Below are 25,227 nucleotides of genomic sequence, written 5' to 3'. Positions count from 1 at the left end.
ACAATGAGAAATGAGCAAATTTTAAAACTGCTGTAATGAAAGTTTCAAATGATGCAAAATACACTTGAATAATGTGCAGTTAAATTTGTTGAACTCATTATCACTGGAATGTTGTCTGCAGAATAAATTATTACGTTGAAGAAACTGGTCTTTTCAGGTAATGTGTCTCCAGAAATACCATGGCTACAACTGCAGAAAAAATCCTAATTAGTATCCAAGATTCTAAAGCAAGACTTTTGCCTGTGCAAATGGTGTAGGAACTCAGAAATGTAAGTTTTCATAATCAGAAAAATATATGACTTCGGACATTTAAAGATGTAAAGATTTTCCCTATTGTTTAAATAAAAAATCATGGACAATAAATGTTTGGTTTTGTAAGTCCTGTCATACCCAATTCTCATTTGGTTTACCGGATAATGCAAAAATCGTCAATTATAGACAGCTGTTTGACACATACTTTATTTAAAATTTGAGTAAGAGATAACATCCCCATATTGTATTTTTCTTCAGACTGTATATTCATCACTCAGTCATTGAATATTGTAGTGATGCATGCACTGAAATGCAGATATAGACTTTTAAATTGTTGCTAAATTTCTGAACGATGGCAAGACCAAAAACTTTTTAAGTAATTTAATATAAAATCTGCTTTGTGATTTATGACCAGCTATGTGGTTTATTTCAGCATATTTCATCATGGTGATGATAGCTGTGAATTTGAAGTTTTCGGACATCACAAGCGAAAGACGAAATATTTGAATTAATGGAATTTTTGAAAGAATAAAAGGTAATAATAAGTGAAAATGCTATAATGGTAGTTTTTCATTTCAATGACAATGCCATAATCAGTCATCTAATGAATGGTGAAATGATTAAGTCCATAAAATGTTGTTATCTGTAGTAAAGAAAATGAGAAAAAGTAGCTGAGAATTAAAAGATATCGGCTGGCAGTTCAGTAGAAAGTCTTGTCACAACAATTAGTAGAACTTCGTTAATGAAAAAGAAATTATGCTCATCTATAAAATGAAAGAGAAAGAATTAACATAAAAACAAAAGAACCTAAGCAACTTGCATTGAAAAAAATGTTGAGCAAAACAATCAAATATTGAGCTTTTGGTACTTTTCCGTTTTGCCGGCACACGTGATAAAGTCGCCAGTAATGGTACAGTTGATGTCAAACAGAATATCCTCGTTGGTAACCTTTTACAACACACTTTCAAAATAAGTCGCAGCCATTTCTTATCAGATTGATTGTTTCTTTCAATGCTGGCATACAATAACATAGAATTTTTACCAGATAGTTCAATTTTATGCCCTAAGGACATTCCCGGTAATTAAGTCAATTAAGATGCAATCACACTGCTCACCTGAAGGCAAAAATATAGAAAAGGCAAAGTCAAGTGCACTAGTGAAGTAAAGCACTGTGGTTTTGCATAACTTCTGAGTAAGCTATTCGTACAAATTGAAATAATTCTTGCATTTTCTTGAATTTGTTTTGTATTGGCATCATGTTATACAACATCATGTAAATTATGCATATAGCTTGAAATCGAAGTTTCCAATTTAGAGACTTGCTGAAGTCATTTCATCATGTGGTTCAAAAAGTTTCCTTTCAAATTTTCATAGCTGCCATTAATGCATTTAAGTTGCTGTTAAGAGGTCCATTCAAATAATTTCCAAAAATTTAGATTTCCCATAAATTTAGATTTCCCATAAAAGATTTGTGCCAAAATGCACTTATAAATTCCTGAAAGTAAGCAAAAGGGAAACATTTAATTATCTTGAATTTAGACATAGTGGAAGAGTTCACTTTATCAATATAAAGATGGAGGATGACTATGCTATGGCAAACATAAGTATACATATGAACATGAAAATTTACAAATACACTTTCTTCAACACCAGAGAAACGGGTGACAATGTTTGTTAACGTGGAATAGTCCATGAAAAATTTTCGTTGTCATTTCAAGAATCTTTTCATCACCTATGCTTTTAAATTATTCTCATAATCTGTATTTAATGTTTTGTCATTTTTCTTTAAGAAGGATGCTTAAATTTTTCAATGACGTCTTTTCCTTGCTCTCAGTTTCAATAACAAAAAAGAAATTTTAAGTTTTTCCCCCTCACTTCTGCACAATCTTTTAAGGCCATTGCATTTTCAAAGTTTCAGCAATATAATAGTAATTCACCGTAAATGCTAATGTATTTTATAACATTGTAGCTTTCTTTTATAATATTTTGTTTCCAACATGATATGTTTTTCTAATAAACACAGAGTTTTCATTTCATATCGAATTGAAATGAATTTTACCGTGAGTTTGAGGTAGCCTTTCATCTTGTGTCTGTTTATAAGTAAGCTATTAAGGGTAATGAAACGTATTTCAATTGAATTCAGGTTGGGCTTGGGGAAACAAAATGTAGATCTTGCTCTGGCATCAAATGAATTTTATGGAAGGTACCCACAAATTTGTGGTTGCAAGGCCTCTGCTAAAAAAAAACGTGACCGTTTGTTGGATAATTTTACATCATAATTGCATTTTCTTCCTATTCTCAGTGGATTAATGTACTACAAGGAACTTGTGCACTATGCGAATCTGTTTTATTTGAATATGTTTAATACTCTTTCAGATTTCTTAACTGAGAAACTTAAATCAAGTTCATATTTGTATGTATTTAAATGAGTCTTTTATGATCTGTAATGGCATTTTTCTTATAGATATGATACTGAATTTTCTTTAATTTCAGTACATATGTGAAATATCTCTGTTAGATGGAGATCCATTTTTGAAGTTTCTACCCAGTGAAATAGCAGCCTCATCATTAGCTTTAGCAAATCTTAAACTGGGATCTAGTGCTTGGGTAAGTACATAATTCTAAACTTTCTAAAATGATTGATATTTTTTCCTTGAACTTGCAAATTTAATTTATGTTGCTTCAGGATGAAGAGACTAAGCAAAACCTTATCATGTATGAGACAGCAAATGTTGCATATTGATATTCATTGTTATCAATTTTAGAATTTGCTTTTATTTTGTATGTATCGATAACTTAGAAATTTGTTTTTATATAGAAAAAAATGCATTATGAGTAACTCTTGATAATAAGAATGTCTAAAAGTTCTAAAATTGTTTCAGTTCAAAATAAAATATTTAGTTAACGACTATAAGAATCTTCTGTGTTTCTTCTTGTGAGAAGTTATAACAAATTAATTGGAGTAAATACAAAATAAGCTTGGTATGATTTGAATTTAGACATTAAATATGTGTGCCTTTTAGTTTCTGATGAGCTTTGATATTTTATTATGGATGCGTTAAAGTCACAGTGTAAAACTTTGCATACAATATTTATGAATGCAACAAACTATTGCCAAAGAAATTACAAAAATGAAAGTAAAACATGAAGTACCGTTCGGTGCTTGAGATTTGGACAAGGACATTACACTCTGTTTTGTCCAGATTCGGAGAAAGAATCTGCTTTTCAGGCAAATTTTACAGAAACGGAATGCACTTCATTGTTTACAGAAGGAACCTCTCGGGAAGTCTATCCAAAGACTATCTTGATTAAAATTTGCCCAAATGGAAGCGAAGTTGCTGTATGTACACTGCTGGATGAGGGTTCACATCAACCATACATCGAAACGGGATTAATAAAGGAACTGAAAGTGTCTCCTACAGGTATAGAAATGCTGTCACATAAGTTATTTGGGGGTGAAATTATTCCTGCTCTAGATCACAGAAGGTATGATGTTACAGTAAAAAAGTTTAGATGAAAGGTTTTCCATGAAAATTTCTTTTTTGGACCAGCTTAAAATTTGCGCCACATTACCTAGAATTTATGATATTTTTCTAATTTCAGAACTTAAAGTTCGTAGAATATCACAGAAGTTGGTGATAATACACCAATACGAGTTCTTCTTGGTGAAGATATTTTAGGGAGTGTTTTTACCTGAAAGAATTCAGGTATTATCTATCATTAGGAGTTTCAGCTGTAGAGACCTTGGTTGGCCGGACCATTCTAGTCTTGGAAAGAAAAGAGAAGTAGTTAATAGAGAAGTAGCTAAAAAAACTCTCAGGCGAAAGAGATGTGAGAGTTGGGAATTTTGGGTATTCATGATCTGCTTGAACAGAAAAGCAAAAGGGTGCTAGAAGATGAAACTTTAATGCATTTCAAGGGAATTTCAACTGTTAACAATGACAATCATTATGAGGTGACTTTGCCTTGGATAGTGGGGCATCCTCCTCTCTATGATAACTACGGTATAGCTGAAAACAAGCCTGAAGTCTTATAAAATAGTTACAAAGAGAAGACTTTTGTGACAAATATCATGAAATTTTATTGCTGTGAGAGAAAGAAGGCATAAAAGAAGAAATAGAGCCATCTGCCATCAAGATCTTTCATTATTTTCCTCATAGACTGTAAATTTATCAAACATAACCACAATGATCCACTTTGTATTCGATGTCTCTGTAAGACTGCTATCACACGTTGGTTTACTTCGGAAGAACAACTGTTTGGAATTTTTCTGCTTTGTCACAACAGCCAATCACCATAGATCACTTTGGGGTTAACATGGGGAAAACTGGTTCTCCATTACAAACAAGCTGATAGCTGATTAGTTGAAAATGAATAACTTGCAATTTTCTTGGAAAGGAAGGAAAAAAGTCGCACGTCTTTCTTTCAAAAAACCAGGCACAAAAATTGTCCAAAACAGTTGTTCGTGTGAAACAAATGCCGTGTGATATGGCCTTAAAGGTTGTTTCCTTAACCCTGCTGTTATGTTCGGGTCTCTATGACCCAGTATAAAATTTACACATTCGTAAAAAATATAGTACAGGGGTATTTTAATGAAACTTCTTGACATTGTTGGTAAATAATATAAATATGTACTCCTAGAGGGATTTATGTTTTTGTATTTCGAAGGAATATTTTTCAATTTATACCTAATGTATCGTTTGGTTCAATATGACCCAATGCAAAAAATCGTTTATTTTTACTCATGCATGGTCACTTTTGTTTGTTATAATTCAAAAAAAATTTATAACAATAGTTTCTGTAATTTATTCATTTTCGAAACCTGTTTCATTGACGATGTGTTTGGTCACATGACAAGAGAGTGCATGCAGGGTAAAAAAGTTGACATGATTCGTACAGAGCCAAACTATTTGCTCTTATTGAAACGTTTCTCCTTTTTTTTCCCCCTGCTATATTTCACTTTCTGATATACCGTAATTTCGCACGTATAGTCCGCACCATCGTATAATCTGCAGACACGATTTTATATAAAAAAAATTTCAAAAATCGTCAGATAGTCCGCGGACTATATGTTTTTTTAATACGGCAATATTCCCATGCTTTTTAAACACATCCTTTTGTTTGCGCCAATTTCTCACCGCTTTCTCGTCCACTTCAAAATAACAGGGTAAAATCCTAGTATATGGTGGAGCCTTGGAGTGACTTTGAAAATTATCGCCAACATCAAAAATGATCCAAAGAACGTCTATATATATATACTATACACACATAGTATATACTATGTTTATCTATATATTTTCTTTGAATGACCCGTTAACTAAATCATCGTATATGTCCCGTTTTCACTGCTCATCATAAAGTTGCCAAAAGTAGTCAAAACCCGTTTGCACCGGATACTAGGATTAAACCAATAACGGCCCGCTTCTCTATTTCCATCTTTTTCAGCTTTCTCAACTACCTTGAGTTTAACTCAGTAGTAAAACTCCGGTGATGTTTCATCAACGTTATCGAAGATGAAAGACAAAATATGAAAACAAAATACTGTGCAACGTGCTATCCTCGTGATAAGTGGTAATGAAATGTGACCTTCGACCCCACTCACTCGGTGTTGCCAAACCACGCTATAAGTAAACGAATCATGCTTTTTTTTCGTACTCCAGGTACTTCCTACTATGGCTCCTAAAACAGCTGACGCATCAACTACTTTTCCCCCCTTCCGGCAGTTGCTCTAAAGCAGTGCGAAGGATACTGGGATACAAGACTGGTTGCGCTAAGTGAGTGCTCATACAAGACTTTCTTTGGCTGATATCCCGGCATCGCATGATGCGCCAGCCTGGATTGTAGGAGCTGTACTTGCTACTACTCATTCGTTCTGTACTATGCTCGATGGTTTACTATCGATACGATACATACGAATGTTTTCTTGGAATCTCGCGCTTTTTTTATATTTGATCATCGGCAGTTCACGACAGCGTGTTTTTTAAGTTTCAACGATTTTAACCTTGAACAACCAGCGTATTACCCGCACTGGTGGATAGTCCGCAGCTTCAAAAATTCGCATTTTAAACACAGATAGTCTGCGGACTACACGTGCGAAATTACGGTACTGTAAAAAAGTTGTGCCCGTAATGTGAGACAAAGAATGGTGAATCAGATAAATTTCAGTCACGCTGATGTAGTCACGCAGTCAAAAGTCATTAATCTGGACACCCATAATGTGGAATGATCTATAATCCGGACCTCAAAGCTACAAACTTTCTGCGCGTGCGTCAACGCATGTCTGAACAGGAAATCAATTCAAAATATGGCCACTGTAGAGGAACAGAACCTTGTCATAAAAACATGCATAGCAGATGACAGTTCTATGTAGATGAAAACATCACAGGATGTATGTCTTTGTGCTGAAGTTGATATCAAATTCCTCACATTAATCTGCAGAGGTGGGAGAAATCCCAGTGTCCAATCGTCAGTCAGGCGAATTTCTAAAGAATTTTCCAATAATTTCAGAAGAGATTCATATAAACAAAATCTGCAAATGTTATTCAAATCACATTTGAGACGGGAACAGGATGGTGGTGGAAGTGTATCTGTTGATTTAGTAGAGTTACTGCTTATTAAGGCAGTCTTAAGTAGGCATTGCAAATGCTCTGCCATACCCATGCACTTAAAATTACAAGCTGTAATTTAATTTTTAATGGAACCTAAAAATTTGACTTGAAATTTGCTTCCTCGATCTGTTGTGATCGTTTCAGGAACTCCAAAGTGCAATACTCCTCCGACAGGAAATGCATTGCTAATTGTCATTTAAATGGAAAGCTTCAGGTCATGTAGTAAATCAATAAATGTGTAGCAAAATGTGCACAAAAGAGGGTGGAGATCCTAAACATTGATCTGCTCATGACAAGAATGATTGCAATGTAATGGAAAATTTCTGAAAGATGATTTACTACAACTTTGAACAGTAGGCTTTTGGCACTACAAAGAAAATTTATACCACTGCCTAATATCTGCTACCATAGAATTCCATACAAACTGTTTTTTAATAAAGTATTGATTTAAGACCAGGATGAGACATCCCATGTACTGTCTGTCTACGGCAAGAACAGCTCCCGCCACGGTGTCTGGCGGGTGGCGGTTGCTATAGCAACAGGGCTAGTATATTTCAAATAGGGACGAACCAAGGGTTGCTTTATTGTTATTTTGTTTTTGGTGACTGTTGGTTGAGGGTTAAAAGAGTTTATCATTCGTCTTCTCGGTTTCATTCTAGCTGCACCCATCTTTTCTTAAGCCTTATATTATTACTAGTAGCTATTTTTATTCTCACTGTTATACCTTTTATACTAGTATTTGTTCAAATTTGCTTCTATTTAGCTTGATTTTTGTAGTGCTTTGTTAATTGCCAATTTTTTTAAATGCCTTTCCAGTTTAAGAAAGGTCAACCTTTGAAGTCTCAGGAAGGTCAAATCATGTACAATGTCGTAGAATTTTGTGCTTCTGAAGCTTCGGTGAACTCTTTAGTAGTTCCTCTTCCTCAAGTTTTGAAGAGAACATCGCAAGGTACTGGAGTATCGGAGTATACAATTAAAAAAATTAAGCACGAAGTATCAGCAATGGGTGAAAATAAACTTCTAAATACACTTAAACGTAAAAGCCCTGCTAATCATACGTGTGAAATTGACGATTTTGACAAATGCCTTATACGGCAGACAATACAAGACTTTTACATCAAAGAAAAGAAAGTGCCATCTGTGCAGAAATTACTGCCTGTCTTGAGGTAAAAAATAGACTTCCCGTGGCAAAAAAGACTCTTTGTGCAAAGTTTTGCATTCAATGAATTTTCGCTGGAAGAAATGCATTAATAAAAGAAAAATTCTTATCGAAAGGCCCTTGCATTATATTTTGGAGGAACAATTATTTATGCGAAATGAGGAAACTCGGGGCAAGTGAACGCCACATTGTTTACATCGATGAAACATGGGTTGATAGCAATTTAACTTTTAAGAAATGTTGGCAGCATGATACGGTTTTTGGTGCACAGATAAATGTCAGTTCAAAAAATAGACTGATTGTTGTCCATGCCGGCTCTTCCGCAGAATTTATTCCAGGTGCTCAACTTGTATATAAAGCATCAGTTCAAAGCGGGGATTACCATGGGCAAATGAACTATGGAAATTTTGAAAAATGGGTGTTGGAAAAGCTTCTTCCAAATTTACGACCCCAAAATGTGGTATGCATGGAGAATGCCCCATATCACACAAAAATTGAAGATCAGACATCCACGAAATATGCTACAAAGCAAACAGTGGTAAATTGGCTGATGAAGAAGATGATATGCTGCAATCCCAAAATGCAAAATGTGGAACTTTTTAACTTAATAGAATGAAATCGTCCTAAAAAAGTAATCTATAAAATTGACACCATCATAAAAGAAAATTGGCATCATGTTGTGCGTCTCCCTCCTTACCACTGTGATCTAAACGCAACTGAATATGTTTGGTCATCAGTTAAAAGACTGATCAGGGAAAGGAATGTGACTGTGGACTTAAGTTTGGAAAATTTGAAAAATTTAACACAAAAAGCTTTGGATGAAGTCACTTCTCAAAAATGGCAGGCGCACTGCAACCACACGGAAAAACTTGAAAATTCTTATTGGGACAAGGACGAACTTCTAGAAGAGATAGTGGATGAATTAATAATTGAAACTGGCAGCAGCGATTCCGATTCAGAAGAAACGGAATCTTATGACAGTGATTCAGACGACTTTTTAGATGTTATACCTCTATAAAAGTCCTCCCAGAAGGCATCCTTCTTCTTCATCTGATAGCTCTCTCAAGTTATGAGAATACTTATAGATTCAGCATTTTCTTTGCCACAATATAAATGAAAGACTATCAAAAGTGGGGAAACAATGAGCCTTTGGCAGAGGCGAAAACCCTCCTTGTGGATAATAACGAACACTGCATGGTTACTTCATTTCCCATTACTGTGTTCTTGGGGACCCACAAGCCATGATATACTTTGCTTAAAGAGTAATTTTTAATCTTTAATGAAAATTAAATAACTTTTGTCTTATTATGAAAATATTAATACAAAATTATGCTAATGCAACAAAGCTCACTGCAGTTATAAAACCCAAATTTTGTATAATTATATAATTTTAAATATAAAATAGGTAACTGAATAATTTAAGAGACCCTAATTTTGTTCTGATTTTAACATTTTATTATGTTACTTGCTATTACAGTTGTGATGTATATTTAAAATAACTATAACTGTAATGGCGTTCATGCTACGAGATTCCGTGGTTGTGATGCACGTGTTACTGTGCTACCTGAACGTCATGTGAACTGTTTAAAAATGTAATAATAAAAATTTTGAATTCTTGAGATATGCTCATTAGTTGAGTCTACTTTGACAGTAGAAATTATTAAGTTTAACAAGCTAAACAAGAAGTTACATGGTGTCAGGAACAAAATGGATTTCAGACCACCTGCTCCTCTAACATTCTCCATCGAAAATGTTAAAGAAAAATGGAAGCAAGAGCTAGAAAACTATTTACTTGCAACGGAAAAAGATGCCAAGCCAGATAAGACTAAAATTGCAATCCTTTTGAATTTACTGAAGGACTCAAAATTTATAACACGATTTGAGACACCTGAGAATAAAGATAAGTATGAAGAGGTCTTAAAGCCTTTTGAAGATTATTGTTCACCACGGCAGAATGTTGTACATGAACGTTACAAATTCTTTTCGTGTAGCCAGCAAGAAGGACAAACAATTGAATGTTATGTCACTCAATTAAAGACTTTAACTTCAACTTGTGAGTTTCCTAAACAAGAAAATGGATTGATTTGCGACCGTATTGTATTAGGCATTCGAGATAGAAGTCTGACCGAACTTTTGCTTCGAGAATCTAACCTGGGATTAGAAAAAGCTATAGAAATAGTCCGTGCCGCTGAAACAAGCAAAGAGCAACTCCGGAACATGAAAGATGATCCAGCGACTGTGAACAGTGTGAAGAAATATAGAAAACAGCAGCATCAACCAAAACAGTCAGTGCCACCGAAAATGTCGCAGCAGAAGCAATCAGCACTAGAATATGACTGCAAGAAGTGCGGAAGGAGGCACAAATACCGGGACTGTCCAGCTTTCGGAAAGATGTGTGCGAAATGCAAAGTAAAGAACCACTTTGCCACGAGGTGTCCCAAGAACATTTATGAAGTTGGAATACCAAATAATAAACTTAGTATATATAATGAACATAGTGTATTTGTTCACTCTGTAATGATAGATCCACCGGTAAATGGGCATAGTGGATGTAAAATAAGTGCAAAATCAATTAAAGAACTAACAAATTCTATTGATGAAGTAAATAAGGATGTTCACAAGGTAAGTGAAACATGTGTGAAAAGTATTGCAATGTATGTAAATAATAAGTCTTTCGAGGTTGATTTTAAGTTAGATACTGGTGCAGAAGTAAATATTTTGCCTTTATATGTTTTAAATAATGTTAAACTTAAGCCTAAACTTAATAAAACTGATTTGTTCTTAACTGCATATGGTAATTTTAAGTTAAAACCAGAAGGCACTCTTATAATTAATTGTTCAACTTGAAAGGCTTAAGAATGTACCTTTACAGTTTTATGTTCTTGATGTAAGATCTAAGCCTATATTAGGGTTAACAGCTTGTTCTGCATTAAAGCTAATTGAAAGGATTGATTCCTTAAAGTGCAATATTATTAATAAAAATGATTTAATTGCTCAGTATAAAGATGTATTTACTGGTACAGGGCAATTTCCTGACAAACCATATCATATAACCCTTAAAGATGATGCAATATCAGTAATACAGCCCCCAAGACGTGTTCCTCAGGCTTTACAGCCTAAATTAAATGATACTTTAGATAAACTTGAAAGAGAAGGGATAGTATCGAAAGTAAATAAACCAACTGATTGGGTTCAAAGTTTGGTTATAGTTGATAAACCTAATGGGAGTCTGAGATTATGCTTGGATCCTAGAGATCTAAATAAAGTAATTAAAAGGGAACACTGTCAGATTCCTTCTGCAGAAGATATAATTAGTAGGTTAGAAGGTAAAAAAGTATTTTCAGTTGTAGATTTAAAAGATGGATTTTGGCATGTACCACTAGATGAAGCTAGTTCTGAACTATATATATTTAATACTCCTTATGGAAGATATAAATTTAATAAAATGCCATTTGGAATATCCTCCACCCCAGAAATATTTCAGAAAAGAAACTAAAAATTATTTGGTGGTATTGAGGGTGTGGAAGTTTATTTTGATGATATCATAATTGCAGGATCTGATGAGGTTACTCATGATATAATTATATCTAAGGTTCTTGAAAGAGCTAGGTCTCTAAATATAAAATTTAATCCTGATAAATTATAATATAGAGTACCGGAAGTCAAATATGTAGGCCAAATTATTTCTGAGTCAGGTGTAAAAGCCGATTCTAGTCATATTAAAGCAATTACTGATATGCCAACACCAAAATCAAAAACTGAAGTAAGGAGGTTGTTAGGAATGTTAAATTTTCTGTCAAAATTCATACCTAATGTATCTAAAGTTACTGTTCTTTTAAGAGAAATCATTCAAGAAAAGGTAGAATTTAATTGAGGAGAGAACTCGGGAAGAGTTATTGAACAACATCAAACAACTGCTAACAAAGCTCCAATTTTAAAAGTTTTCAGTGGTAATGAAGATATAATTATACAGTGTGATAGTTCGAAGGATCGTGTCTAATTCAAAAGGGTAAGCCTGTATCATTTTTGTCTCGCAGCCTGACTAACGGTGAAAAAAACTATGTACAGATCGAAAAAGAGCTATTGGCCATAGTATTTTCTTTTGAAAAGTACCACAATTTTGTTTATGGACGGAAAGTCACAGTACAAAGTGATCATAAACCATTAATGGCAATTGTTAAGAAACCATTGCATAAAATCTCGTCTAGAATGCAAAGGATGATCTTAAAATTACTGAAGTATGATTTTGAGATAAATTATGTTCCAGGTAATCAAATGCTTTTTGCTGACACTTTGTCACGTGCATATCCTGTGAATGAAACTATTAGTGATGATCCTGAAATGCTAAATGTTGTTCACATTATTTCAAAATATTTGCCTATGAATGAAAGAAGAGTGGTGCAATTTAGTAAAGAAACTGAATCAGATCCAGATTTGCAAATAGTTATGAAATATATTAAGGAGGGTTGGCCTAAATGTTACAAAAAAGTAGATAGTAGTGTAAAAACATACTTTAAAGTTAAAAATTATCTTTATATTAATGATGCCTTATTATTTATTAATGAAAAATTAGTTGTACTTTATGGTTTGAGAAAAGATATGTTGCAATTAATTCATGAAGCGTATTTTGGAATTGAGAAATGTAAAAGTAGAGCCTGTGAAATTTTTTACTGGCCAGGTATGGCAAATGACATTGAGCAGCTTGTTTCCAAATGTGAAATATGTGAAAAATTCAGAAATAAAAAATTAAAAAAGAACCTCTAATGCAACATGAAATTCCAACTAAACCATTCAAAAAAATTGCCCTTGACATCTTGCAATTTGGTAATCAAAATTATTTAGTAGTTATCGATTATTACTCTAAATGGATTGAGGTTTCTAACATAAAAGATAAGACAGCAAATGACATTATGATAAAGTTAAAATGCATCTTTGCTAGCTTATGGTATTGCAAATGAAGTCGTTTGCAACAATAATCCCTGTAATAGCTACTTATTTAAAAAAATTGCTGAAGATTGGGATTTCGAACTTAAATTTAATAGCCCCAGATTTCTTCAAAGTAATGGGTTGGCTGAAAAAGCTGTAGGAATAGTGAAAAATATCATGAGAAAAGTGCAAGATATAAGTGTAGGCTTAATGGAATATCGAAATACCCCAATTAGTGGAATAAATTTGTCTCCTGCACAACTGTTACTTAATAGAAGATTAAGGACAAAATTACCTATCAGTAATAAATTGTTAAATACTAAAATAAACAAACCTTATTCTAAATTTCGTGCACTTCAAGCGAGGCAAATATATTATTATGATAGAACCGCACAGAAACTGCCTGAGTTAAAACCTGGAGATAGTATAACCTTGTTCAACTTTAGAACTGGGCAATGGGATAAAGGTGAAATAATTTCAAAACATAAAGCTCCTAGATCCTATATTGTAAGAAATTCAAATGGGGAAATATTACGAAGAAACAGACTCCATATAAAATTTTCAAAATCACCTTACAAAGTTAATAATGATTATGATGCTATATTAGTAGATAAAGAGGAAAATTCAAATGAAAGCCCTGATAATCTTTCTGTGCCTATTAATATAGGAAATCAACAGAATAATTTATCCAATAATACAGTAACAAGAAGTGGACGGTTGATTAGACAACCTTTAAGGTATAGAGACTTTGTCATGGAATAAAATAATGAACATATTGCATATATCATTTTTATGTAACTTTGTTTATTGTATGGCATATTGTGAATATACTTGTATTGATATTATTTGCTATTTTTATTATTGTTTATAAACTGAAGGAAGGGATGTGATGTATATTTAAAATAACCATAACTGTAAGGGCGTTCATGCTATGCGATTCTGTTGTTGTGATGCATGTGTTACTGTGCTACATGAATGTCATGTGAACTGTTTTAAAATGTAATAATAAAAATTTTGAATTCTTGAGATATACTCATTAGTTGAGTCTACTATGAAAGTATAGAAATTAGTAAGTTTAACAAACTAAACAAGTTACAACAGTGTCTATAAAAAGCAGCATAATACATAAATGGGCTCTGGTAATTAAGAGGCCCCCCAGTGGTAAAATCACTGAACACTAGTAGTTCGGTCCAAGGTTTGAATCCCGTGAACGGGCTGGCTGCATGGGTGTTTTCGTAGTTTTACTGACGTGTAATGTGTATACTAACCAGTTCCCTTAGAAAGCCCTCCATGAAGGCATATAACCCTGGAGGCTTTCCGTAATCATATAAACCAAACCAAACCACTGGTAATTAAGGTAAAAGCAGTTTTGATTTTAATTCACCTTCCCCGCTTCCTTTTGCCATTAAATTGACCAGCTTTTGGTTTTGTTTGAAGGTATGGGAAAAGAAGAAATGTTCATGAAAAGTATTTATAAAGAGCGTGGGTATGTAAATAAACACTTTTACTTTCAGGTGATTCCATATACATTTAATGATGAAATTTTTAGTAATTATTAAAGCTCAAGCAATAAATTAACAGACAATTTTGAAATAAAAACATAGCAGAACGTCATTTAAAGACTGAAGAAATTGCTTTGAATGTTTACAGAAGATTAGCTAGAGGGAAGAACTATAAAAATTTATTTTACATTTATGAAGTGTGTCTATACTATATTACAGAGAATGGGGCAATCTAGTAGATTTCTAAGATGTCATCTATGATTTTGCAAGCAAACAACAAATAAAATAAAAAAAAAATAAAAAAAAAAAAGCAAAATAATAGCATGATTTTTTTAAAATGTAAATATTAAATATTTTTTAAAAAATAAGCATAGAATTTTAAATTTATTTCCCTACAATTTATTTTGATGTATTTTTACTCATTGTACATCTAGAGGGATGGAAAATTCAGCGACTTGTACTTCATTTGGCAAAATCAAAGACCGTTTCTTCGCTGCAAAAGCTTTATCTACGCCATCAAATCTTCATTTTCGGAAATTGGATGTAGGGGCCACGACAAAGGGTCAATGAGCATTTTACTTGAGACTAAAAATGTGAATATCACCAAATCATCTTTAAATGCGCCAAGGTGGCAAACTGAGAATTAAATTTTTAAACACCCCTATGAAAAATGGGTCAGGGTTTGTTTCTACAGCAATAGACAGCTGCAGACAAACTGGCGAGTGCTATTCTTATGCAGGGTTTGAAAAGTCCTTAGATTTTTTGGAATCGATTTTTGGCCCTTAAAAGTCCTTAATTTTGGCCAAAATCAACACAAGGTCCTTAATTTTAATCATCTGAAATTTCTGTCTGTTTTTACGACTGTCATTTTGAGTGTGAATTAGCATTTTGAGGAATATTTTTGGCGATTCACTGCCATATATATGGTAATCTTTTGAATAGGTTCATGAGTTATAATTTATTTCTATTTCTAATATAAATGATGGGATACTCGAGTTTTTAAGCAAGAAGTGAAACATAAGCATTTCGAAATTCATTTATTCTAGTAAAGAGCTCTTAAACAACTTTTTGCTTTTGGGGATGTGAATTCTTTTATTAAACTGTTCTAAATTTGGCGACTTTTCAACATTTTGGTGATTTTAAGATTAGTTTCTATAGAAACTTTTTAATTCCAAAATCTGAGAATTTTTCTACGATTTTTTTTAAAACATCGTAACATTGATAAATTTAATTAAAATAATGGTAATATATTGAAATTATATTTAAAAAATAACATTAAAATAAAACATTTTTATTTTTCGCAGTCATATTATAAAGTTTCATTTTGGCAACTTATACAATATTTTAAATCTAAAAATAAACAAGGTATAATGCTTATAAAGCACAATTTCCGAAACAGCTCTTAGCAAAGCTAAACTGAAACATACTATTACAGTTTTAAGTCACTGACTTTTAATTCTTAAAGTAAAATGAGTGTTTATACAGTCAAAAGTCATTAATCCGGACTCTTTAGGACTTCGGCGATTCCGGATTATAGATCATCAGTTTAAATCTGGTAAGATGGCATGCACAAATTATAAAATTAAAAATAAGAAACCGTAATTTATGAAATAAAGAGCAATTATGATCTAAAGGGTATCAAAATTTACAAAAAAAAAAAAAAAAGCTTAATATTTATTTGTTTACTTTATATTAAACATTTCTTTCAATGCGCGCATGCGCAAAGCATACATTATGCAGAGTCGAAATTAGAAAATTGCAACCAGAAAACTATTTGATGTGTATTCGTGATATTTATAATGACGAGGAATTTGTTTTAAATCATATCAAAGACGGAGTACATTGAGATGAAATACTACATTTAGTAAGGAATTAAAGCCAAATAAAATAAAAACATTTGTCCTGAAGATAAGGATAGTGTTGAAAGATCAACTTCCAGTTCATTGCACGCCGTGACGCCGCCACCCCCTTCCCCGCGCAGAGCAGCGTGAAATTGATAAACAGATTTCGGAATGGTGAGAGAAACAAAGGAGCCTTTATGCATTTTTTGCAGCAATTCCACTTTTTGTTTGATGGACATCGAAACATGCTTTCGCTTTGTAGATCCTTTGGCAGCTCCAGCATCGGAAATTCTATTTGACGTAATCGAAAGTTCTAACTTAGTTTTATAAAATTGATCTAACACTCTGCAAAAAATAATAAGCCGGATCCAATTCGAATATTAAGGAACAACGCAATCTGCAACATTAACTGAAATACATAATTAGATAATTTTAGCTTAGCTTATACCATCCGTTATACATTAAACACACATGCGTAAATATATTATGCGCATGCGTACACGTATATGCACATACGTAAAGGTATTACGCGCATGCGTCAACGCATTATGCATTGATGCATGCGCAAAAAGTTCGTAGCTTTGAGGTCCGGATTAACAACTTTTGACTGTAATTATTTATCTTTAGCTGTATACATGTAGATTGCCCCTGGCCATATTTAGAATTTGATTTTCCTATGTTAAATCTCTTTATTATTTGTAAATAATTGTTTATCTTTTGATTTTTTTTTCAATCCAAATCTTTGTTTTACACTAGTCAAAAGTTTTCAAAAGCAAATAAAAGTAAATTTAATATGTGTACTTACATCCAATGTTAGAGAATACCTGCAAGTATCCTTACAAGTAAAGATGAACTTGACACTGAAGTGTTGACATTTCCCAAATCTGTAAGATATTAAAGAGGAAGAGAGGGAAGAACATTTTGCAGACTTGAAAAAAAAAAAAAAATATTTTTGTATTCAAGAAGTTTAATAAAGTTTATTTGTGTGCCTTTTCTTTCTAATTTTAATACTGAAATTCTAGCAGGAGGATCCCTTCTCTCGGAAAAAATTTTAATTTCCAAAAACTCTCGGAACTTCAAAATTTTATTCATGGTTTGAAGAATGAAGGAGTATTGTACTGATCATTGACAGATTTTAGTGTGGGGGTATCCAACATGCAACCTGGCCAGTTTCCCTTTGAAAAGTTCTCCACGAAGACATCCCTCTTCTTAGGCAGATAGCCTTCATATGCTTTGCTGTACTCAAATAAACCAAACCAAACCCACTTGCAGCACATGGGTGACTCCAGCACATTTACTGTAGTTTAATTTTTTTTTTAATTATTATTTCACATTTTAAGAGCAAAGTAAAATTTGTTGAAGAATAAAATGATAAGAAATAAAGGTAGGTATGGGTGACAACTTTCCCATCAAAAGTAAAATTTCTAAACAACAAAAATAATAATAATAATAATGTTATAATTTAACTTTTAATTTTTGTACTTCAGTAAATTATGATGTGTTTTTTGTTTATTTTGTTTTATGTAATAATTTTAGTGAGTACCTTAGTTTAATTGAATTTGTGTAATGAAAAGCCAAGATACAGGCAGAAAATCTCCTGACAGGTTTTCGCAGCAGTTTTTGTCATTGACGGGTTCCACTTCCTGGAAGTTTTTAGGAAACAAGCTTTCGATATCCTAGGAACTATTTTTCAAAAGGCTGAGCTGCCCTATATAAATGATTGCACCAAATCATGGGAGTTGGTTCAATCATTAGCTCAGAACTGTGGGATCACTGAGAAATAAATGCTTTAAAATTTACTCTGTGGGCACTATTGGTGATTTGCAGTATTTTTCATATGTTTAGGAAAATTTGTCTTATGTTTGTTTCTTTAATGTATTTACTGCTTTTTGCTTTGCTATGTTTTATTTGTTTCAATGAAGTACCCATTTCTTCTGACTCATCTGGCACAGTTATTAAAAATTTTCCTGAACCAGTAGTGTGCAAAAATGTGAAAATTTGACCTACAAAGTTTAACAGGTATTTATTTCTTGACTTTACTCCAGAGCGGTAGCTAGGGTTTTCAGGGCCGGGGAACAACTAAAGATTTCGCACTCCCTTCCTGTTTGTCAAGAATGGAAAAACATTTCATTCTAAAATTTCTTAACATCAATTTGGTGCCCTTTGGATGCTGCACCCGTGGACAGGTGTCCCCCCTAGCTATGCTTCTGCTTTATTCAGTGTAGAAATTTCAGCTTTGTGCTTTTAATCATTTAAGTTTTAAACGTTTGGATTTAATCAATACTTGAAATTCAGTACACAATTAAAACAAAATAAAGGGAGTTCAAAGAAAAGTCAACAAGAGATTTATAATTGCAATAGCTTTTTTCCTTCAGCTGTGTAAGAGCCACACTATTTCATGCATCATTCCATGTCAAGCTTGTATCCAAACATTTACATTAGAAATTTATCCTTTTTTATTTGGATGTTTTTCTTACTGAAATCCCTTCACAAGTCTATTACAAATTAAGCTTCCGGAGAAACATTTTTGTCAGAACTGTTAGAAATGAGAAGTGTCAAAATATAAAATCAAATTTCCATAAATTTTCTCAGGCTGCCAAAGTAAATCCCTAATCTGATTAATTCTTAGATTTTTCAAACATGAAATTTAAATTGTGAACCTTACACAAACCATCATAATATATTTACTGCTCACCTTATTGCTTCCCCCCCTTTTTTTTGTTTTATTTCATTTCGCTTGTAAATTTTATGACTAAAATGATGTAAAATAAAAAAAATAACCCAGGGAGTACACCTGCTCACAATTTGAGGTCTATACCATAGTCTTGGAAGGAAAAGGCAAATTTTTGTTTACATTTTAGAGATATGTGCTGTTACTTCTCATTAAAATACAAAAAGAAAAGATTTAATAAATAGTTGCAAAATGATAAGAATAAATTAAATGAAATAAATGGTTCATTTTTCTCTAATCTAACAAAACAAAAAAAGGTATGGTTGCAGTGAGTGAGAAATGCCAATTATTTACAAACAAGTATTCTACATAGAAGCATCTGTAGGTGATGTTTATTTGCTAAAAATTTGTGCTTTTTTAAAAGATAAGAGGTTAATGAAATCTTTGAAGCATATGCAGAATTTATCAAATTTCTTTTTTGAACAATATGTTATGTAAAATGCATATACATAAAATATCTTTCATTTCTTTTACGCTAAATACTTAAAGTAAACAATACGGAAGAAAACGCAAGACTGCTATCTGAGTCATAAACAGAATGAAAGAAAAAATTGTTGCCAACACACAATAAAAATATTCCAAGCTTTGTAATTCCCTACAGCCAAGGAAAGACACTAAGTATTGGAAAATATTTAAATCATTAAACAACTCCTTCAGTCAAGTTTGCTGCCCAGTCTTCAGACAGCTGAATCAACAGTAGATACAAATGAAAATGTGGCCAATAAACTTGCAATGCACTTCTCCAATGCTGGTAAAATTGACTGTCAGAAAGAAGATAAGAAAATAAAAAGTTCAACCAGAAAATTGCTCCTGGAGGCAAGAGAGTACAGGCATGATGACCTGTTTCTAAATGACATTACTTTAGAAGAATTATATATTGCTATCAATGCTTTAGAGGAAATAAATCACCAGGAAATTATCTTATTTTGGGGGAAATAGTTAAACATCTGGATGAAAAAGCAAGACAGTGCTTGTTGATCATATTTAAAAACATTGCTAGTTTTCTTGATATGTCTTCTGCATTTGAGTATGGAGACAAACTCGTAAAACTTATGCATCATTATGATACCAGAGGAAATCCTGTTATCTGGATAAGTAATATCTTGAGGGAGAGAAAAATTAAAGTGTGCTATAATGTATGTTTAGCCAAAAGTAAGAAAATCCTTGCAGAGTTCTATTTTGAGTCCCCTTCTCTTCCTTTGATATGTGAATGACATTCACCTAACCTTGACAAAGATATTAAAGTGGCCTGCCATGCAGATGACATCATGATCTGACACTCCAGCAGGGATATTCAGGAATCTGAAACAGCATATCCAGAAATCTATAAATGGAATCATGAGGTGGACGCAGAGCTTAAAACTCAAGATCAATGCTTACTTTCTGTGTCTTTTCAACAGATAGGAAGCATAGAAATCTGTTTAATCCAAAAATTGTACATTAAACACAAATTCATAAGCCCATTATGAATTTGCCTTTAATGTCATCATGCCCTAAATACTTGGGAATAATCTTAGATGTAGAATTGGGCTTCACTGAGCATGTTAGATCTAAACTCCGGACTATCAGCACCATTACATCTAAACTCGAGAATAATCCTACGTAAGAACGTAGTTAGAACTCTGAACTTGAACTTGAATGACTGTTAGTTGGAGAGCGCGTAATTTCATGTAATCTAATAATTGTATATAACTGTATCTAAATATAATATCTTTATTTAACCAGAAGGGTCAGTCTTTATGCAAAAGCTTGGAATTATTTAGATATTTCATCGAATAAGAATTAGAATGGAACAAGCTCAGCTCCCGGGTGAAAGAAAAGGTAAGAGATTTCTTTTTACCTTTTAGAATTCTATTGAGAGATACAACAATATTTTTTGGCATCCTTGCTGGGACGCCCGAGCTAAGAATAAGAATTTAAATTAGACAATAAAGATTAAGAATACAATTATTGATTAATTTTTGAATTTTTGAACTGTTAAGAACATGTCTGAAGAGATTTTAAATAAATTAAAAAAGAAGCGCGCAGCTCTCCGAACATCAGTAACGAAATCGCTTAAAGATTTGGAATCGCAGCTTTCGGAAATTGATCCGAAAATTCATGATTTGGAAGAAAATTTAGAAATGTTAAAGAATAATTTTGAATCGCTTAAAAGTGTCGATACAGAATTAGAACCTCTTTTTAAAGTCGAAGAATTTGATGCTGAATTCCAAAAATCTGAAGAATATCGTCAAAAGGTCGTTAAATGCAGTTTCCGAACCTCCAAAAGAATCGACGAATTAAAACGCAAATCTACTGAAACGGTAGTAAATAACCAGTTTAGTACTGCCAGTCAAAGCGAACCAAAACATAACGAGTCTGTTCGAATCAAATTACCTAAGTTAACTTTAACGAAATTCTACGGAGATATAAACAACTGGCTAACATTTTGGAACAGTTTCGAGTCTGCCATTCATAAAAATGATTCATTAGATAAAATAGACAAATTTAATTATTTGAAAGCTCATTTAGGTGGTTCTGCTTTAAATACAGTCGAAGGATTACCGATTACTGCTGCTAATTACGATTCCGCAATTGATCTTCTAAAAGAAAGATTTGCGAAAACAGATGTGCTCATTTACACCCACATAAATAATATTTTGAACACTAAACCTTGAAAATCTCGAATGATGTTCGCGCCTTTAGAAAATTTTATGATAATATTTCTATCGAATTAAGATGTTTAGAAAATTTGGGTCAGTCTCTTGAGAATTTATCAAGTGTGTTATGTCCAATAATTCTGAAATCACTTCCCCAAGATATTTTGCTTGAGATTAACAGAATGAGTAATGGAAGTGCGTATTGTAATATTAAAAGCATGTGCTTGATTATAGCTCAATGTTTAGATTCACGCGAAAGGGCGGAAGTCATAAATAAGAATTCAGAGCATTCGGCATCGAATAGTGGGCGCCGTCAGTCTGCGTATGCAGTCCAGAAAATAAACACTCGTCATTTCAGCGATGGAAAGAGCAATAAATTAGAAACGAAAGCTTCTTCTGCTTCTGATTTAGTGTCCACGGGTATTAAAGAAAAATTGATTAAGGCATGCGTTTTTTGCGGAGATTTTTCCCATTCAAGCCATAAATGTCCTATTGCCCAGAAACTAACGAATGACGAAAAGGTTGAAATACTACGCAAAAATGGCACTTGTTTTAGGTGTTTACAAAATAAGGGTCACATCAGCAAATTTTGTGATTCTAACATTTTTTGCTCCCATTGTCACTCTAAGCATTCTACGATTACGTGTAACAGAATTAATTCCGAGAGTAAAAAGGGAACGATCAAAACTGTCCAGGAAGTTGAAAATAAAGTACTTTCGAATCAAAGCAACCGTTCTGAAGTTTATTTACAAACTTTGGTAGTAGGGGTAGCTGGGAAAACCTTAAAGGGTTATTTAAGATTGCTAATAGACACCGGAAGTCAGAACACGTACATAAGTCAATATGCTGCTAAAACGTTGAAATTAGAAAAGATAGGAACTGAAAGAATTAAACATGGGTTATTTGGGGGTGTAGAAGTTTCGGAAGTTCATAATCGTTATCAAATAGATTTAACTAGTTTAGATGGAAAGTACAGGTGTAAAATCGAAGCACTAGACCAGAGGAAAATTTGTTCGTCACTACCCAAGATCAAAGAGGAAAAGTTAATTAAAGTAATGGAAAAAAGGGGAATCCTTATCAACGACAATCATGCGAATGGAAATCTCTGTCTGTTTCAAGAAAATCCGGAAGAGATTCATATGCTGTTAGGAGCGGACACCGCAGCACAATTGTTCACTGAAAGAATTGAACATTTTGCGGGGGATTACGTAGCCTTTGAGACCAAGTTAGGCTGGACTTTAATGGGCAAGATTAAAGAGAATGCGAGTACGTCGAGTTCACTGTCCGTTCTTTCTTTATCCTTACATGTTTCCGATACAAATTTGTCCAATCTTTGGCGTTTAGACACCTTGGGGATTTCAAGCGAGGAAAACAAAACGAAAAGTGTCTTGGAAGAAGAAACTCGAAAACATTTCTTGAAAAGTGTAAAACGGGATAGCTCAGGGAGATATGAAGTAACCTTACCCTTTATTTTAGATAAATCCGTCTTATCCAGTAACCGTACTATGGCAGAAAGACACCTCGTCAAAACCGAAAGTAAACTAATTAACACACGCAGAAGAAAAGATTACGAAGAAATATTTGATGAGTGGGAAGCGAAGAACATTATTGAGGTAGTAACTGAGGAAAAGGAGGAAGGAGTGCACTACTTGTCACACAGACCTGTAATAAAAGAGTCTAGTGAAACTACAAAGATACGGCCTGTTTTCAATGCATCTGCACGTTCTAAGAATTCACCCTCTCTCAGTGATTGTTTGAGTAAAGGACCAAATTTAATAGAAATTATTCCACGTATATTGAATCGTTTTCGAAAATATCGCATAGGAGTGTCATCTGATATCGAAAAGGCCTTTTGTCAAATCAAAATAGCAGAAAAGGATAGAGATTTTTTAAGGTTTCTATGGTTCGATAATCAACATAAGTTTAAAATTTACAGACATAACCGAGTTGTTTTTGGACTCACATCAAGTCCGTTTCTGGTAGCCGCTACACTTAGTCACCTTTTGGCTACAGTCCCAGAAAACTTTCTAGAAACTTCTAATATTTTGAAGGATTCATTTTACCTCGATAATTCGTTAATTAGCTTAAATCACGTAGATGAAGCCGAAAATTTCGTTCAAGAAGCAAGATTGATTTTGGCTTCAGGGCATTTCAATTTGAGATGTTGGCGATCAAATTTTCGCATTGACATGATCGATGAGATAGAGAACAAGACGAAAGTTGTCCCAGTATTAGGCTTAGTATGGGATTTAGAAAAAGATAGTTTGAGTTGCAAGATCAAAGAAACATTTAACTTGAGGGAACCTATTACCAAAAGAAAAGTTTTGTCAATTACCCAGAAATTTTTTGATCCCATTGGCTTTACTGCACCGATAACTGTAATTCCTAAGCTAATTTTGCAAGAAACATGGAACCAGAAGATTAAGTGGGATGAAGATCTTCCTCTTCCCCTAAGTGAGCAGTTTGGGACTTGGTTGAACCAATTGCCTCTGCTATCTCAGATTGAAATTCCTCGTTGGTTAAATATTGATTACGAAAACGAAGATACCGTAGAGCTTCACGTTTTTTCGGATGCTAGTAAAAGAGCCTATGCCACATGTGCATTTTTAAGAGCTGAAACCATCGAAGGTGTAAAGGTTCAGTTAGTAAGCGCGAGAAGTCGAATAGCCCCTATTAAGGAACTTATGATTCCACGGCTTGAACTTCTTTCCTGTCTGATAGGTGCCAGGCTTGCCAAAACAATTCTATCAGATTTGAAACTTAAGAATTGTAGAACAGTGTTCTGGAGTGATTCTTCTACAGCTTTGGGGTGGATAAGAAGGGATCAAGCATGGGGTACGTTTGTTCATAATCGAGTACAAGAAATAAGATCGCTTACCAGAATATCTGACTGGAGGCATGTACCTGGAAGTTTAAACCCAGCGGATCTCCCATCGAGAGGTTGTACTATTGAGCAATTACAGAAATTGGCATGGTGGGAGGGCCCATCGTGGCTTTACTTACCAGAAGACGAGTGGCCCCATGTAGAAGAAAAGCCTGATGAGGAACTTATAAACAAGGAAAAAAGGAAAACGATTCTGACTCTTCTAGATCATGGAGACAATTTGGACCGGTACTACAAATACTTCTCTTCATATAGAAAAACCGTGAGAATGATCGCTTGGATTTTCAGGTTTTATCACAATTTAAAGAACAAAGATAAAAACCTCACTCGTAATGTCTCAGTTGATGAATTGGAGAATGCTGAAAAGGCACTTTGTAGATTGGTACAGAAAGAATCATTTACAGGCATAAACGATCCCGCTATTCGTGCGCTGAGACCAATCGTAGACCAAAATGGAATTTTAAGAGCCAAAACGAATGTCCTACAGCGTCAAGATAATGAAAATTTCTGATATCCTATTATTTTACCTTCAAAACACTTTCTTGTTGGGAGACTAATGTACGAGAAACATCTAGAACTCCAGCATGCTGGTGTCAGCACTTTGATGGCAAATCTTAGAGAAAACTTTTGGATATTAAAATCCAGAAAAAGTATTCGGAATATTATCAGAAAATGTGTAAGATGT

General features: G+C 33.5%; 1 protein-coding gene across 1 annotated transcript in view; it reads left to right on the top strand.

Annotated features, from left to right (window-relative positions):
• Positions 1 to 25,227, top strand: part of LOC118184042 (G2/mitotic-specific cyclin-A-like) — a 94,753-nt gene that overhangs the window by 45,350 nt on the left and 24,176 nt on the right. The window contains exon 6 of the mRNA XM_035353681.2: positions 2,746 to 2,859. Coding sequence (XP_035209572.1) covers positions 2,746 to 2,859 — 114 coding nt within the window. The remainder of the gene's footprint in view (positions 1 to 2,745; positions 2,860 to 25,227) is intronic.

Source organism: Stegodyphus dumicola, chromosome X2 (genome assembly GCF_044657685.1).
Source record: "Stegodyphus dumicola isolate Sdum_Otavi_A_Nest chromosome X2, ASM4465768v1".
Classification (NCBI taxonomy): domain Eukaryota; kingdom Metazoa; phylum Arthropoda; class Arachnida; order Araneae; family Eresidae; genus Stegodyphus; species Stegodyphus dumicola.
The sequence above is the reverse complement of the archived record's forward strand: the minus strand, read 5'-3'. Positions and strand labels throughout refer to the sequence as shown.